The sequence below is a fragment of the Heliangelus exortis genome, chromosome 2 (assembly GCF_036169615.1).
Source record: "Heliangelus exortis chromosome 2, bHelExo1.hap1, whole genome shotgun sequence".
NCBI classification, from domain to species: Eukaryota; Metazoa; Chordata; class Aves; order Apodiformes; family Trochilidae; genus Heliangelus; species Heliangelus exortis.
In genome coordinates this window covers 50,357,771-50,374,235 of record NC_092423.1, presented here as the reverse complement: position 1 = coordinate 50,374,235, position 16,465 = coordinate 50,357,771, and the positions used below count along the sequence as shown (strand labels likewise).

At 40.9% G+C, this 16,465-nt stretch overlaps 2 protein-coding genes across 6 annotated transcripts in view; both read right to left on the bottom strand.

Annotated features, from left to right (window-relative positions):
- Nucleotides 1–7,710, bottom strand: part of PDE1C (phosphodiesterase 1C) — a 286,285-nt gene extending 278,575 nt beyond the window's left edge. Inside the window, exon 1 of one of the 4 annotated variants that reach the window (XM_071736084.1) lies at nt 7,445–7,710. In XM_071736084.1, coding sequence (XP_071592185.1) covers nt 7,445–7,529 — 85 coding nt within the window. In that variant the 5' untranslated portion in view covers nt 7,530–7,710. The remainder of the gene's footprint in view (nt 1–7,444) is intronic. The other 3 variants (XM_071736077.1, XM_071736078.1, XM_071736083.1) reach the window with 3 other exon arrangements.
- The window catches only part of LSM5 (LSM5 homolog, U6 small nuclear RNA and mRNA degradation associated), a 591,871-nt gene that overhangs the window by 506,024 nt on the left and 69,382 nt on the right, over nt 1–16,465 (bottom strand). The gene's annotated exons all lie outside the window — the stretch shown is intronic.

Sequence of the window (16,465 nt, the reverse complement as noted above, 5' to 3'; positions counted from 1 at the left end):
CCTGGAAATTTTCTGTATGTGCCTAGTTGTGTATTGGGACTACTGCAAGAAAGCTTAGTTTTAGTTGACAGAATTCAAACTAAATTGCACTGGAATTCATGAAGCACAAAATAAAACAGGGAAACAAATTACAAATGTGGGAAACTAGACTATCACTGCAGCTCAAGAATACAAGACCCAGATAGGGAAAGAAAAAAAGAATATCAAAAAGTGAGTCCATAAAAAGCAATCAGCATGCCCCATGGAGAAACTGCAAGGACTTCAGCTACTCACATATACAGGGAGGAAACTAGTAAAATTAGATTTTGGAAAGCTTTAAATCCTAATCAGCATTCACTGTCAATATCCAAAGTGAAAGGATATGCAATCTGAATCCAATTAGTATTCCTTACCCTCACCTCCAAGGAGTATGACCTGCCTGTAAATCTACTGAACATAGAAGAGGCACTTGGAGTTGAAAATGAAGTGGTACTGGCTGAGCAAGTTGTCTCCTCTCTCCTCTTCCCTGAGAGGACACCATTTGATAGGTCTCATTGCTCTGCATCACTGTGAGAAGCAAGGAAGGGGGGGGAGGAGATGAAAAGTGCACTAAATCAACAGAAATAGGATGTAGCTTCATGCAGCAGCAAGAGACTAAGCACCTTGCACTGCCATTTAATGGAGAGAGATGATGTTTGCTGTCTTCCTGAGGGAAATTTTCAGGGGGCTGATTGCAGCTGCTATGACAACAAGAGGGAGGATGTGATGTCACACAACGACCCGAGCGACTGCTGTCACATTTTCCCAGTGCACCACTCGACTCACCAGCTGGGAAGCCAGTAGAGATCTCATTATGTGCATCTGTTCAGTAATTACTACAACTTTCCTTGCACCACGCTTCCAACTTTGCACGCAGCTGTAGTGTGAGGTTATTGATGTAGTCATAAGGGCTAAGTTCCCAGGCCTGAAAATTTCTATCCCGTAGTTATCAGAAACCTGGGATGAAGTTTCAGCAGGATCATTAGACACAAGCTCTGCCACCAGGCAGGGAGAAGCAGGGAGCAAAATCATATCAGCATAATGTCAGTAAAGTCTTGGAAGCGAGCTGTGGAAAAGCTGCATGATTTCCCTCCCTTGTACACAGGGCAGCTTCTTCTCTAACCTACAGCAGCATTCACTCTAAGTGGAAAAGACTGTCCAGGACAGATCATTTGCTCATTTAAATCATTACAGTTCTTCCAGCTGCAATGAAGTGATGCAGGTTTACCACTGGCCAGGATCCTGCCTCTTAAGTTGATTTGCACTAGTACATAAATAAGTGCAGCATACATCCAGGAGCCTTTTGCTTTCTTGCTCATGCAGAACTACTGAACTTGGAAAAATGAGCTTGCATTTACACTACATCAGAAAATACACCAATTAGTACAGCACAGAGATTTAAAATAGAAGATCTGCAGCAGAAATGCAAATCCCCAAAGGCAATTAGGTTTGAAAGCTCCTAGACTCTGGTCCTCACAATAGCAGGAGGAGAAGGAGGATGCAGACCTCTGGCTTTCAACACAGGAGAGGGAGCCGGCTGGGACTGCAAATGAGGGAAGGCTGCTCCTGGTCATAGCCTGTCTGTTCAGGAACAGGTCTGACTGCCTGCCAAAAACTGAGCTCAAAAGGCACAAAAACATTCATATGCTGCTTATTTCTTTCTAACTTTGTGTGTTCTAGAAAATCAGAAATTTGTAATTATTCTCACTGCGTCAGTTCAGAAGGCACTGGGAGCAGTAGTAGTTGGCCAAAGACTAGAGAGGAAAACAAGTACAGACAATTCTATTTCTTACCATGGTATGATGGGGACCCTCCTGGTAGGAAGAAACGAGCATTTGTTGTCTCTAGGAGTGAGCTGACTGTGCATTCTCCCCTCACAGATGAGCAGAAGGACAAACAACACAGTGAGCCTGGCACAAAGGAAAGAGGAATTCCCATCTCCAGGCAGGTTTCTCCGTCTTCTGCCCTATTTTCACCTTGTGTCAGGGCTCTGCTGTCCCACAAGCCCAGTTTTCATAGCTACTCCCCATTAGTGAATCTTATTCCCAACACATTGAGGTGTTTAGATCATTTGGTGACACTAGTTGAAAAGTTAGAGTCAGATGTGACTGAGCAACAAAACCTGAATTTATGTAATTTGCCAACCTTAAAAAAAAAAAAATTAAAAATTCATGTGAAGTAATTAAAGGAACACTTCTTGACTGTGATGGCACTGGTTTCGTCCATTAACACCTCTCCTCACCCAGGGCTCTAGGGGTTATTTTCCCATGTATGGAACTCAGCTGCAGAAAACAGGAATACCCATTTTCTCACATCAAAACATTTTGCAAAGGTTTTACAACTTGCATTTTTGATGCGACCCGGCCACAGAGACTGTAACCTGAATCTGACCTTTTGCAAGTTGCTGATGGAGCTGGTGTGGAACCCTGTCTGGTAATTTCTTAGTCAAAACAACTCTGACAGAGAGAGGGACAGTCCCCCACACTCACTGTGTTTCTGGATGCCAAGGTACAGGCAGCAGAGCACAGCTGTGGAGAGCAGGTAGCAGTGATAAGGTAGACTGCCCACAGAGAAAAGTGGGCAGAGCTCCTTGAAAACATTGCCAGGCCTTTTGCCATGCAACAACCATCACTGTGGTATTTTTAAAGATCATTTATTTAGCTTACAGAAGCCCACCCCTGTGCAACAAAGATCCTAGTGTCATATTGAGACCCTAGAAATGACACAGAAATCACCATCTCCCACCTCTTTGTAGAAGCAGCCATAGTTGAAGTACCAAAACAGGAATTCCTGTTGCCCATCACTGTGGCAGAGACCATCCACCCCACGCTAAGGGTACCTTGCCCACACACACGCCAACTCCACAGACTCCTTTCAGATGTATTTGCAGGCAGAGTGTAAAGAGACCAGACTGGTTCGAAGGTATAATGCAATTTTGTAATGAGGGGAGCAGAAAATACTCTCATAATTTTGGAGTTTTATGTCACAATCTATTTGCTGACAGCTTTCTTTAGGTGAATTTGCTGGGGGTAGGACTGTGTTAGACGATATTTTAATTATTTATAGACTATTATAACTACATCAGACTTCCTTAAATTACATTAGAAATCTCACATCCCGTTGCAAACTTGGGGTTATTATATTCGTAAACTTAGATTTTCCAGATACTAGATTTCAGATGACAGTGTTTCATTGTTTACACAGAAAACATCAGTGCCTCCTATCAGTCCTCAAGGTTGGGAAGAGGGGAGAAGGGAGAGGAGGGGAGGGGGGAGGGGGAAAGCAAAGTTTCGGGAGGTTAACTGTTGTTTTAAAATTTTTGCATTATGTCACGGCAAAGAAAATGATAAAGTTTAGGTAGAAAGACAAGAAAAAGTGGTGGCTATATGCATTCCCCCTTCTCCTATTTGCCAGGGACACTGTTCATGTGCAGGCAGAGATACCTCTCCCTCTCCCCAAAAGCAAACTGACCCCATGGACAGACAACTCCCCCAGAGCTCCTTTGAAGACAGGCTACGAGTGACGCACACACAGAACTGGCGAGAGGTTTGTCAGCACCTTATAATTACAGTTTGCTTGCAGTCAGAATCATGTTTATTACAAGCAACTAAGGACAGAACTAAAGTAAATCTCTATGAAAATGCACAGCACATGGGCCTACAGATGTCTTCTGCTGAAACCTGCCTCTTTTGTGGGTTGCAAAGGTGCTGCTGTCCTCAGATGAATGAGAAATCCCAATATGATTGAAAATAAACAAAACCAAAACAGTTAATGTATACACCTCTCTGGCCAAAACACACTATAGAAACTGAAACTGCTCTTATTTCTCTGGTTTCTTTCTAGAATAATTTTTAAAAACCCATTCCTGTCTATTCAACTCTTAGTGGACAACCTTTAATCTGCAGCATCATTCTCTTTAAAAATTAACACACAACACAGAGCTGAAGGTATTTTTCCTTCTCCTAATAAAGCTGAATTCAATATTCAGCTTGCTTCCCATCTTCCCCAGCTCAGACTAACACAGCACATGCATCTCCTCAAGCAACATTTTCTTTGACCAAAACACAGAGGGCATTTTTAAGTGATCAGTCAGAGGGAGTAGCAAAAACTACTTTGGCTGTTCTTCCTGTTAGGTTGAAAGGGATGGTAAAATGGGTTTCAAGCAGCAAAATTCAACATGAGAAACTCCAGCAACATTAAGAAAACTCCATTTTAAAAGAATTCTTTCAAATTAGGGGCCACATGCACCACCAAGAAAAACCTCAGCTCTTTGGTAACAACTGGAGAGAGAGCTTTTGCACACAAAACAGAGATGGTGTCCTCCTAAAGAAACTTTTCTGCAAGATTTAGAATCAACTGCTGTGAGTTAGACTAAGTGTTTCAGTGCCACATCCCTCCTCTCCAGTAACACCTGAGTTACAGGAGAACCCCCTGTCTCTTCATTTCATTCTAATCTATAAAAATAACTTTACTAGATACAAGGGATGGGACAAAACTGTGTTGCCAAGTGCTTCTGGATATGAAAAGCAGAGAGTGGGAGTTCTATTGAAGTTAGCTCTTAATCATAGGAAGGTGATAAACACAGAAAGAAAATATTCTTTTGTTAATGTTTGTCTTTACCATTTTCCCGGGCTTAAAGGCAGTAGATATTTTTCTGTCTTGCACCTTTAATCAGTTAATTATGATTTAACTTTTAGTGGAGGAAAATTTAGCCAAACTTAAGCTAGAGCACAAATACAATAACTTGTGTATACAAAACTTGACAGAACCTGAGATTTGCTCCCAAAGCCTTCTTCTGAGATACAAACTTTCTAGAGGAAATTAAATTACACGATTCCGGTCTTGAATGGTCCCACAAAATGGCTCACACTGTGGCTCAACTGCTGTCCCTTTTCATCACACTACCAATGCAGAAAGTCCATAAAATCAAAATATCCAAAATTGCATGGAAAGCTTCCGTGTAACCTGAGCAGCACACCTCAGACCTCCTCAGGGTGGTAACGGGATGTTAAACTACCTCTTTCTCTATAAGGAAAAAAGCTACAGAGTATCCAAATGCATTTGTCTTTCAGGAAGGGTACATCCCTTTCTTCCAAAAGGATTTGTAAGGAAGTGCAGGGTTCCCACAGCTCTCCTGTCCCACCGTAAGCATTGTAAACAACCAAGGTGAAAACTAGAGCTGTTCCAGGTGATGCTGCTGTGGGATCAGCTGCTGACCATCTCCAGAGACATGGGGCTGTCTAACTGCAAGCCATCAGCAAGGAGCTCTTCTTGCACCAGCCTCCTTCCATGCCCACATACTTTCATGTTTGATGTCAGACCCAGTTCATCCTTTCTTAACAATTAGTGTAAGGGTGAATCAGTGCAAAATATTTTTCTTTTGCACCCAAATGGAAACTCATTTCTCTCAACCTGATATTACTCTCTACCCCAAGAGCATCAGCCTCCTCTCCCAGCTGATACTTCAGCAGCAGACACTCAGCATTTCCCAAGAACTTGTTAGAAATCTGCAGTATCGAAGACTAGATATCTACATCAAAGTCTCATCTGATGAAAAAAAAAGTTCAAGCCCATCCCTGACACGCTGATGTTGCTGTGGGGTCTTCTGGAAACATTCCTTTTTCTTCAAAACAAAGATTAACGAATACATTAATTATTCAGGTCTGTCTACCACACAATGCTGCTAATACTAGATAGCATGTTTACAAAGTTTTTCATGGTTATGTGAGTCAATCCAATGCACACTTGCCCACATACAAAAATAAATGTTATGTAATGCACAGATCACAGAATCAATATGCTAGTTCTGTGCACCAAAGAGAAGAAAATAGCACAGGATCTCCTATGCAACAACTATCCTAAGAAGCAGAAGAAGCTGCAATTCTGAACCTGAGTCACTTTATCCAAAATTTGGTCTGTTCACTTGATGAGCATGAGTAGCTATTAAGACAGCAGAGCAACAAACACGGCAATCCTGTTGGTTTGTTCACACAAAAAAAAAATTTAAAAAAAAATTAAAAAAAAAAATTAGGCACATCCATAAATGTTCAGCATCTTCAGATAATGTGCCTTTAGAAAGGAAATGCTTATCCCTCCAGACTGACACAAACTCATGAAATAACACTATTAGTAATGATGCTGAGAGGAGGGCAAATTAAGGTAAAAGAGTTCAAAAAAGAGTTGCATGCTGCAACTTAACCTGTGGAAAGACTATCACCTTCCTATTCAGGAAAAAAATTTCAAAAGTAGCATTTGCCTGACAGTTTCACCTTTACAATGCTATATGCACATTAACAGATGATTACATGAAGATACTTTAATGAAATATGTTTCCATCTCAAATTTGCTTCAGTGAGTTTAATGTTTGCATGATGTTAATGACTGTCAAACAAAATTTCCATAAAGCAGAGGAATAAACAGGTACCTCCTCTCACACCAATAAAAAGCTTGTATCCAACACTATTAGATGAAATTTTGAGCCAATTACACTTGTAAAAATCAGGGAAAACTTTCCTGAGTTCACACCTGCAAGGAAGCAGAGTCTCTCTCATCTTAAGGGTATTCAAGGGGAATTTGTATCAATTATTTATTGCAACTAAGCGTTCCACATACTTTAACTCGGTTTTCATGGAAAATTTAAAATAGGATGTAAGCTTGCCTTGTTTCTAAGACTTGCAGGGATTTATATAATGTAGCCTAGTGAGATACACAGCTTTAGCAAAGCAGCCTGCTCAGGGAACCCTCAGATTTTAACTTTTGCACAAGTCTCTTGGAAAAATAGATAGGCACCTGTTGGCTTGAGAAGCCTCACGTTTCCCTGAGACAGTGAACAATAATCTGCACTCTTCAAACAGCTGCAACAACCAGTCCTAAAAGTCCTAATCTCTCACAGTATCTATGCAATTCATAGCAATTTCTGTGTTTTAGAGGCAACAAGAACTGTTATGTACATCCTTACACAAAAGGAGAAATGGCAAAAGTTTACAGAATTTGGAAGCACTAAGTGAACACAGAAATTTTGGAAGCAAAGCCAAGGCTCCCAAGGAGTTATGTTCTGGGTTCATTGGAAGGAAACACAGCTAACAAGTTGGAAACCTACAATCCTGAAGCCCAGGCTTGCCTGAGATAAGGTTCCAAAACAAAAGTTCTGCAAACATGTCAGTGAACTCGTGCCAAAACCCAGCAAAAGGATTTAAGAGAGGCTGCGTATCAAAGGCAAGTTTCTTGGGCAGAAGAAAATATAGAAGGCAGCACGGAAAACCAGCCCAGAGAATAGTTGCAGAGCATCTATACATTTTAAAGGCATATCTTGACAAAAGGCAGTTGTCAACAGCAGTCTTTTACCTGGACTTACTGAAGCTGCAAAGAAAGAGAGGAAAGAAAGAGAAACAACGAAGGGAAAGAAGACGAATGAAATCAGGCTCACCAATTGTAAAGCTATAGCCATCGATGCTGAAAGTAGCACTCCGGCATTTTTTAAATCCCTCCTTTCTGCTGCTTGGCTCTGTCATGATCCTGCCAGCTTGTACTCTCAGCAGCAGCCTTCCTCTCCCCTGTGGAAGCAGAGCGCTTGAGTTCCCTCTTAGCTGCCTTTGAGTATCTGCCGGAGACAGCGCACACACCCAACCCCACACATCTCCTGCTGCGGGGAGCTGAATCCGAGAGGCAGGCACCCAGCAGCTTTCTCCTCCCCCTGCCCCTCTCCCTGGCTTCTTACCGACCTGCCTGCTCCCAGTTGAACAACTGGTTAGAGGCTCCAGTATCTAACCCAGCAGTGCAAGGCTAGCAGAGTCAAGAAGCCGGCTGTATCTGGGAAATCTCCGTGTAGGAGTCAGCACACAATTTTAAAAAGAAAAAAAAAAAAAAAAAAAAAAAAAAAGATGAAGGGTTAGATATTGCTGTGATCTGCCCACTGACGCTCCTTTTATTCCCTGCTGTGCTGCAGCCCCTGCTTTCCGTGGCTCTTCTAACTCACGGGGATTTCTGACTCGCAGCAAAATACGCTCAGATTTCAGCCCTTCAAATACAAGCAACATTTTTTAAACGTTTGAGATCTACCAAATCAACCCAAGATTACAGTACCTCATCCATCAGATACTGCTTATACTAACAGCAAGTCTCTAGAAATACAAGTGACAGCAGAAGGCAAGGCATTACCAGTAAGAGTGTAAAGTGACTGTGGGAAAACAACAAAAGTAATTTAGCAGTAATGATGATAAACTGAGCAAAATGTACACACACACACAGTCTTTCCACCTCTTCCTCCTCCTGGTGGCTCATCACACGGTTTGTAAACTCCTCGCTGCAGTTTTTTACCCAGTAGTGTTTTAAAAATGTGATTCAAAGTGCTTGCAGCAATCTTTTGAAAAAGGCAGGTAAATCATCCCTATCCTATAAGCAGGGAAGAAAAAAAAAAAAAAAAAAAAAAAAAAGAAAAAGAGTCAAGGCTGGCAAAGTTTTCATAGAAGGCTAACAGCAAGCCAAGTTTTTATAAATAGGTATCCAAGAAAACACTCAGATCCCACTTCACATAAATTTGTGCAATCTTTTTCCTTTTCCTGTAACATGTGCTAATATAGAAACATGCTACCAAAATGCCCCAATTTTTCAGGTTCCCAAGCACAAAAGCAAATTCCAGGTAAATTCATCAGATTTTGCATTGTTCTGGGTAGAAACTACATGGAAAGACTGAGTTTCAGAAATTTCAGTAAGACTACCATCAAAATAATAGCTGAAACACAGTTTGCTAAAAGCTATCCCAACACACATGGAAAAGTTTACAAAATATCAGCAAACCCAGTCTGTGTCTAAGGTTTAAACATCAACCCTACCTTGGTTTCTCAGCAAAAGGTTAAGTCAGATAGAAATGTTGCACTTTTAAAATTCCCTGTCTTTAAAGGATGGAATAGAGTCACTACTGAACTCCTTATTAAATTCTGCTTATTTAAAATCTGATTAATTCTATCCCAATGAAGAACCTCAGGCAAATAGACCTTTGTGGCTAATAATTTTATTATTTAGATTATCAATAGTACAGGGCAATCTGTATTATCAATTGATTATACTAACACTATGATATCAATAATTATTTATAATTCTTACTATAATCATTATATTAATTTCTTTTTCATTAGGAAAAAACCTATTAGTAGCACAGGTTGGTTTGTTTGTTTTTACAGGAAGGAGGACATGATCTTCAGGTTTCTTGTTCTTTCAAGAGTGAAGTGTGAAATAATAATAACTATTTAGCCATAGCACTTCTATCACTTGCACCTGCAATTATTTTTGACCTCAGGAGGATAGGCATAGCTTAGGAATGTAAAAGAGCTGCTGCTATAAAAGAAGCCACTGCAATGAAGAGTTGTCAAGACAAATACTGGATTTCTTCATGAGGCTGCATCTCCTAAACAATGTAGAAAAACAGAGTATACTGGGTTTCTAAGGAATCACTTTCTCTGTCACTGATTATATAGGTCACATAAGCACTAATGCTCTGCCTAAGAAAGTAAAAGCATAGAGAATTACTCATGCTATACCTAGAAAGCACGAAGTTAAATGTTATCTAAAGGAAAGGTAAGTATTGGAACTGACAGGGTTTGAGGGGGTTTTAAAGTGTATGTAGTTGATGACACCATCTTTGTCCTTTAGTCACAAAGTATTGATTCATGCAGAAAAAATGTGAGAGGATACCAGTGTCAATCATGAAATTGCAGTCCAGTTTCTTAGTTTCAGGTGAAACTTTGTTCTAAAAAGACAGGCAGGCTCAGTCCTGTCTGCTCCCTGGCTTTGACCACACACTTATGTAGGAAGCAGGAGAGGTGTACGAGCATCTCCTCAGGAGAACACCCAGAGCACCAAGCTACTCCCATACCCATGTTGGTCTTTTCTCATCTCCTTCTTTGGGGTTTCAGCCACTTCATACAAATTGCCAGAGAGAAAATGACCTGGCCATTCACACCTGAGTTACCTCGCAACAATATCTTGTTCAAACCTTAAGTAATACTAATTCAAATAACTATTATTTTGATAAGCTCATTTAGGTCAGAGTGAACAATTGTCTGAGGAAGAGTAAAGACAGTCACTCTCAAGGGCAAAGTGATCACAGAAGGTGAGAAAAGCTGTATCTCCTGCACCCCTGGAGAGGGCCCTACTCTGGCTGTTTGCAGCAGGATGCTCTCTCTCTTTTAAACTGTGGATACACACACCTTGGGGTGTGAAGGAAAAGGTCTTGACCTGAAAGAATTTCAAGAAGGAAAGAATTTCTTCCCAGCTATAGTAAAAACTTAATCCACCTTCTCAGAGACCTACCAAATCATATCAGTAACTTGATACCTGATCCTATCTGATCTTTTGCATTTTACAGTTCACCTCTTGGCTAGAACTCAGCTCTGCCATTTATGTTCAGCTTTCCCAAACAATCCCTACAGATCCTCTCAGGGTACAGTACATTTTCTACTTTCCACTGCCAGGTAGTACTAATATAAGTTGTTAGGCAGTTCTTGAGGCTGTAAGTTCAGTGTCGTGTACAGCAATCCATGTATGTCATTTGTAAACCACCTGGGGATCCTTTGAGATGAAAAGCACAGTGTGAATTGAAAATATTTATTATTAGTGCTGTAAACAGACCAGGGTATCCATGGTAACATTTGATTTGTCAACACGTAAAACAGAAGTTACTTTAATATTTTCCATTTAATTTTCGATGTGTAAAAAAGTTAGCATGTTTTCAGGAAGTCTATTTTAACCAAGGACCAAATATCCATCCGATCTGCCATATTCCAACACGCATGCTAAATGAAGTTGAGAAAAAACAACCACCTGTAACAGATATTCAACACTGTCTCCCTGTCCCCAGACAGTCTGTTTCTCCCCTACAGTATAAAAGGCATGTTATTTATGTAGATTTGTCTCAGCAAGACTGAAACATTTTTAATTGCACTCTACACCCAAATTCCTTCCCAAGCTTAAACTTTGAAAAATCAAGTTCATGGCAAGATACTTCTATCTGTCAGCTCAAAACCATGACTTGTTATTTCAGTCCTAGATCCTCTGGCTCTCAGTGTGAGAAAGAGAAAATGAAAGCATAAAGTAAAACTGTAGTCCCCTGAAAGTCAAGGACAAAACTCCTACCCACTTCATCTGGGATGGCTCTCTGTCTTCCTGGTTTTCCATGTTTGTACTCCTGTTGATCCAGTTCCTAACACTATCAAGTTTCACAGTAGTAGTGATGAATTCAGACCTCAGGCACCCATATGCTTTCATAGTACCTGCCACTGAAGTTAGCAGAATTAACAACTCTGAATTTTTATCTTTTCAGAAATGTCTCAGATAGCCTAAGTCAACTAAAGAGCTGACTTTGAATATTAAGGGAGAAGAGGGGGGCAGGGGAGAGTAGTGGAAAATGCAGCCCTACTGGGTGAGACCAAAGGTCCATTGAACCCACTGTCCTATACACAGAACTTGCCATCATATCTCCATCTTTGCCCAAAAACAGATGATAAAAGTATCAAGAACAAAGCAGGCTGTGAGGGTACTAGATAACCAGCCACCAGCAACTTGGGTACCTCCTGAGGTACCAACCATGGTTTCCCTATGTTCAAAACCAGAAGTTCTCTGTTCAGTCAGCTTAATCTTCCAGCACACCCTCAGCATCCTTTGGCAGGGAGGTCCACAGTTTAGCTAAACATTGCATGAAGCCTTGCTTTTGCTTTGAATCTTTCTCTTGCCCACTACCTGGTTGCTCTTTAGCCTAAACCTCATTTTTATAACAATATTGCTTCTGAAGCCTTCTGGCTATGAATCCAAAGGTGAGGAGCAGAGGGGCAAAGGTGGCAGAGAAGTCCCTATCCCACAGGTTTTCTGATGGTAAGGAACACCTGAGACTCTGGGTTCTGGTGAGAATGGACTACAGAAGCTGCCTTTGAGAACATTGCTTGGAACTTTTTTTTTCCACAAACTTAAACTGAATCAATTTTACAAGCAGATGCTTTTCAAAGCAGTTTCATTTCTCCCATCACTGCAACCTAAAAATACTTAACACCCCAAAGAAGAGCTCAGCACTTTTCAGGCCTGGGCATGATGCACCAAGAATTGGTAAATCTCTTAAGAAAAGGTTTTTCATCTTCAGAGGACAAATTAAGCTGAAATCCCCTGAGGTGCTTGGTATATGCAGCTATGTACTGCAGGTTGTTTATGGAAAGGTTATTCTTCCCTGAAAGCTTCTTTGTTTTACTATTTCCTAGAAATGCTCCATCTGCAATCTATTACGATTTTATCAGACATTGTCACTGTGAGCAATATCCACTACACTGATGTTATTTTTAGGTGTGACAGCCAGAAGGCAATGTGAGTTTTTAATGCTCATCCATTCTGATGCTTCCTGCTTGCTACAAGCTTTACTATTTTCTCCCGTACAAAACACTGACAAAAGCAACAGTCTCAAATGCACTGGAGTATTGTTTTGGTTTATGCTATTTTATATTTCCCAATACACACACATTCTGCATTACATAAAGTACTTCACACCATGGGTGAAAATTCAAATGCATCAAATAAATTCCAGACACAGAAAACAAAATAAACAAAAAAACAAACGCCTCAAATAATATTTTGAGCTTGGACTTCATCTTAACTTCATCTCAAGCTGCTCTGTAATTCAGAAGAAATACATTGTTTACTTTAAAAACACAGGAGGAACCTGTATCATCTAATTTTAGGCACCTAGCTAAGGTGCCTAAATGAGGAACCTTGAGGCTACAGCCATGAAGCGACTCCCAAGGTGAGTCAGAGCTCCTAAAACCCAAATCCTCTCCAGAGAAACTTTCTCTCCTTGAAGGACCAAGAGAGCCTGAGGCATTTAAGCTCTGGTAGGTAAGGTGACTAAAGCTGAGCAGCATGATCCTTGGCAACAGTTTACACTTTCTCTAGATGGGCTGCAGGCAGTAGCACAGTAAATCCCAGTTCATCTTCTAACTGGATGTAATCCACTAACAACAGCAAGGTCCATCTTTTGTGACATGTCCAGGAAAAATGCAGTATTAACAAATTACAATATCATATGACTTTCCACTGAAACTTATAGTTGGGCAAAACTAAGTGGTAAAGGAGCATCCGGTCTGGACATTTGCAAAGTTAAATGACAGGAAAGAGGCTGTAGTAGGAAAGGAAAATGTGAAGGCCTTGAAAGATGCCCATAAATATACCTGCCTACCTCCTCCACACACTAACTCATAGTCCCTGGCACCATGAAGCCAAAAGTATCCCTAGGTGTCATGACTCCTTTAAAATGAGATTTTTTTTCTCATTTGTTTACTTGGGTTTTTTCAAACAAATAACAATTTCACCAGCAAAACATTTTTAACGCTCTAATTCTGCTCTTGTCTAAACAGCTCTGCTGATAGCATTTTGCTTGTCTTCATTTTAATTTGATTTCTTAGTCTCATTTTGCACACTACTGAACTATGAATCTCCAGTTTAATGTGATTTCCCACATTAGAGTAGCGATTTTTGAAAGCAATTCAAATAAAATCAGAACCAATAAAAATTATACCATTACACAACAAAATAAAGCTTGGGGCTTTAACAGTGTTAAAAACAGATTGCAAAATAATTAACACTACATAGTTTTGCCATATATACATGATGAAGACAGAATCTGTTTCCAACAGCATTCCTGGGACTATCCCACAATTAAAGAGATACTGACAGATTTTTCTTTCCATCTTGCCAGACAGAGATTTCCAATTCTTATGGCATTTGAACCACAATTTACTTTGTTCATGGATTTGCCTTCATTCCTTCTCATTGGCCCTCTTGAAAAGTCACTATATAGGGGAACAGCAGCAATCAGTACATACATCCAAGTCATTGCACCCCATTTGATTCCCTGGAAGGCATAATTCTCCCTGATGATTTGGCCTGTGGCCAATCAAATAATGAAAGCCATTATTATTTCCCAAGTCACTTATTATACCTCTAGTGGGTTTCCCCCACTCCTCCCTTGGCTTTCTCTCTTCTCCTCTCCTTCCTCTGCAGTTAGTTTTTAAGACATTTTGTTGCACTAAGGAATCCACAGTCATGCTTTATCTACAACATGCAAATCTTGAGGCCATGCCATAATAGAGCAAGGAAGTAGATCTTTTCATGGTGCAAACTTCACCAGTGCAAAATCACCAAGATTCAGCAAGGCTCCAGAGATCAAGATCTGTTCCTTCCCCTCCTGCCTGGAGGGAAAATTGATCTGCTTGAACAACTTATCAGCCAGTGCCCTGAGTGCCAGCCTCCTCATATCAGTTACTTGGTTCCACATGGTAACAGTTGATTAACTACATGCCCTACCCTAAGGAGTTGAGAGCACTGCTTTTCCTTATTTTTATATGCATTGTCTACAGACTGGCTTTTACCTATACTGCATATGTGCATTCTGGCTTCCTTTAAATTACACACAGTGTAAGCTAAAATGGTACTGTTAACTAAAAGTCAACAAGCATTTATTATGGTTAAAATAGAAGTGTTTGTGCCAGAGACCCAGCACCTCGTATCATTCCACTTGGCTATCTGCCCTTTGCTTCCTACTAACCTACTCTGGGCTAATCTCTGTACTACTCTTGGCAGCTTCCATCCCAAGACCTTCATCTGTTAGGGAACTATCTCTGGAGAAAGCGAGAAGCCTAAAAAGCAATTCAATTGATTCAAATGTCAGCTATTTGAAAAGCAGACCTCCAACCTAAGATAAACACGCAGATAGCCTCTGGCATAGGTACCTCTAGAGATAGTGTCATCTTACACCGAGTTTTAGTTTGGATACAGAAAGAGCCTAGCTGACTAGTTTATACATTTGCCTAAAAATTCAGTTTGTTGCTGCAGAGGAACTGAATCATGTCCTGAGTACCAGGAGAAATCAGAGTAATTTATTCACTGGGAAGTTGGAATCAGTTAGCACTGCTCTGCAGGCTCCTTCAGGATTGCTGCCCCGGTGACCAGGTAGCAGTTTAGGGTGGTCATGCTTACATAGCAAGGGACTTCCCCTCTATGTAATTATCTCCCCATCCAAAGCCTGGCAATATCAAATCAACTGGCCAGCTGCCCCCATAAGCCTACTTGCTACAGGCATCTTGTCCCCAGCCTGTTCAGAAGGCCCAAGAACAAAACAGGTAATGCTTGAACACCAGCTAAACCACCAAACACTTTCAGCCATGCAAATTGTTCTCTTAGTTAGGACATAACAATGGCAGAAAAACCAGGAGAGGTTCCTGGCTGTCAACAGCAGGATGCAGATATCAAGATGTGGCTGAACAGGACTGCTACCCATGAGACTGTCACTGCAATGCTCTTCACAGAGGAGAAGCATTCACCCACACGCAACCAAACCATCAGATAGCTTGCACACATGCCCCATCCTGATGCCCTGAATGGCATCAGAGGAAGGGACAAAGGGATGGAAGACTAGCAGATGGGCAAAGAAATAAATACCTTGGGCTGTGGAGGGGCTAAGTGTGTCAGAAGCACTGTTTCTTTACTGTACTTACACATAGACATGTGGTGGTACTATTAGAGTTCAGGGTAGGGGAGTGAGGAAGTAGGTGGATTTTTAAATTTTTTTTTTTAAATCCATGTGTTTTCATTCTGTACATAAACATAAAAAGGTAATCTGACTTTTTCTTTACTGAAAGAGTAGTCAGATGCTGGAACGGGCTGCTCAGGTAGGTGGTAGAGTCACCATCCATGAAGGTATTCAAGAAACATGCAGATAAGGCACTTCAGGACATGCTCTAGTGGTCATGGTGTTTGAGTTTTTTCTGTGTTGATGGCTGGATGCAGTGATCTTAGAGGTCTTTTCCAACCCTGACAATTCTGTGTAAATCTGTAATCTCATGCAAGGGAAAAATTATCCCTGACCCCCAGGCTCTGGATATGGGTGTAACACAACACAAAGCAGCAGAGAGATTTTCCCATTGTCATTAAGAAACTGTTATTTTAGTTTAATTACACCTATGTTTACAGCAGGTATCCGTGAACAAACGTGTCTTAAGAAGAACAGAATTCATAGTAAGTATGTACACATTTCAGAGAGGTGATATGTGAGGCAATCAGCCTTAGTGATTAGCTAGAGACAGAGATTTTTAAGTTGCAATGCTGATATAAGTAGCTGACACATTATTACTGAGTAGAAGACAGACTCTTAAGCAATCTCTTTCGATAGCTCCTGCCTGAAAGGAGACTACCAATAGCAATTGCTCACACAGAGCCAGCAGACTATGAAAAGTAAAACAGGAAGAAATTAGTTTCCTTTAAAAAACAGCCTTTGCATACCCTTGGCAAAGCAGGCAATTCAGGTGAAAAAGAGCCATCAGTTTTATAGGGCCAACCTGATCTCCTTTTATGATCAGGTGACCCGCCTGGTGGATGAGGGGAAGGCTGTGGATGGGGTCTACCTGGACTTCAGCAA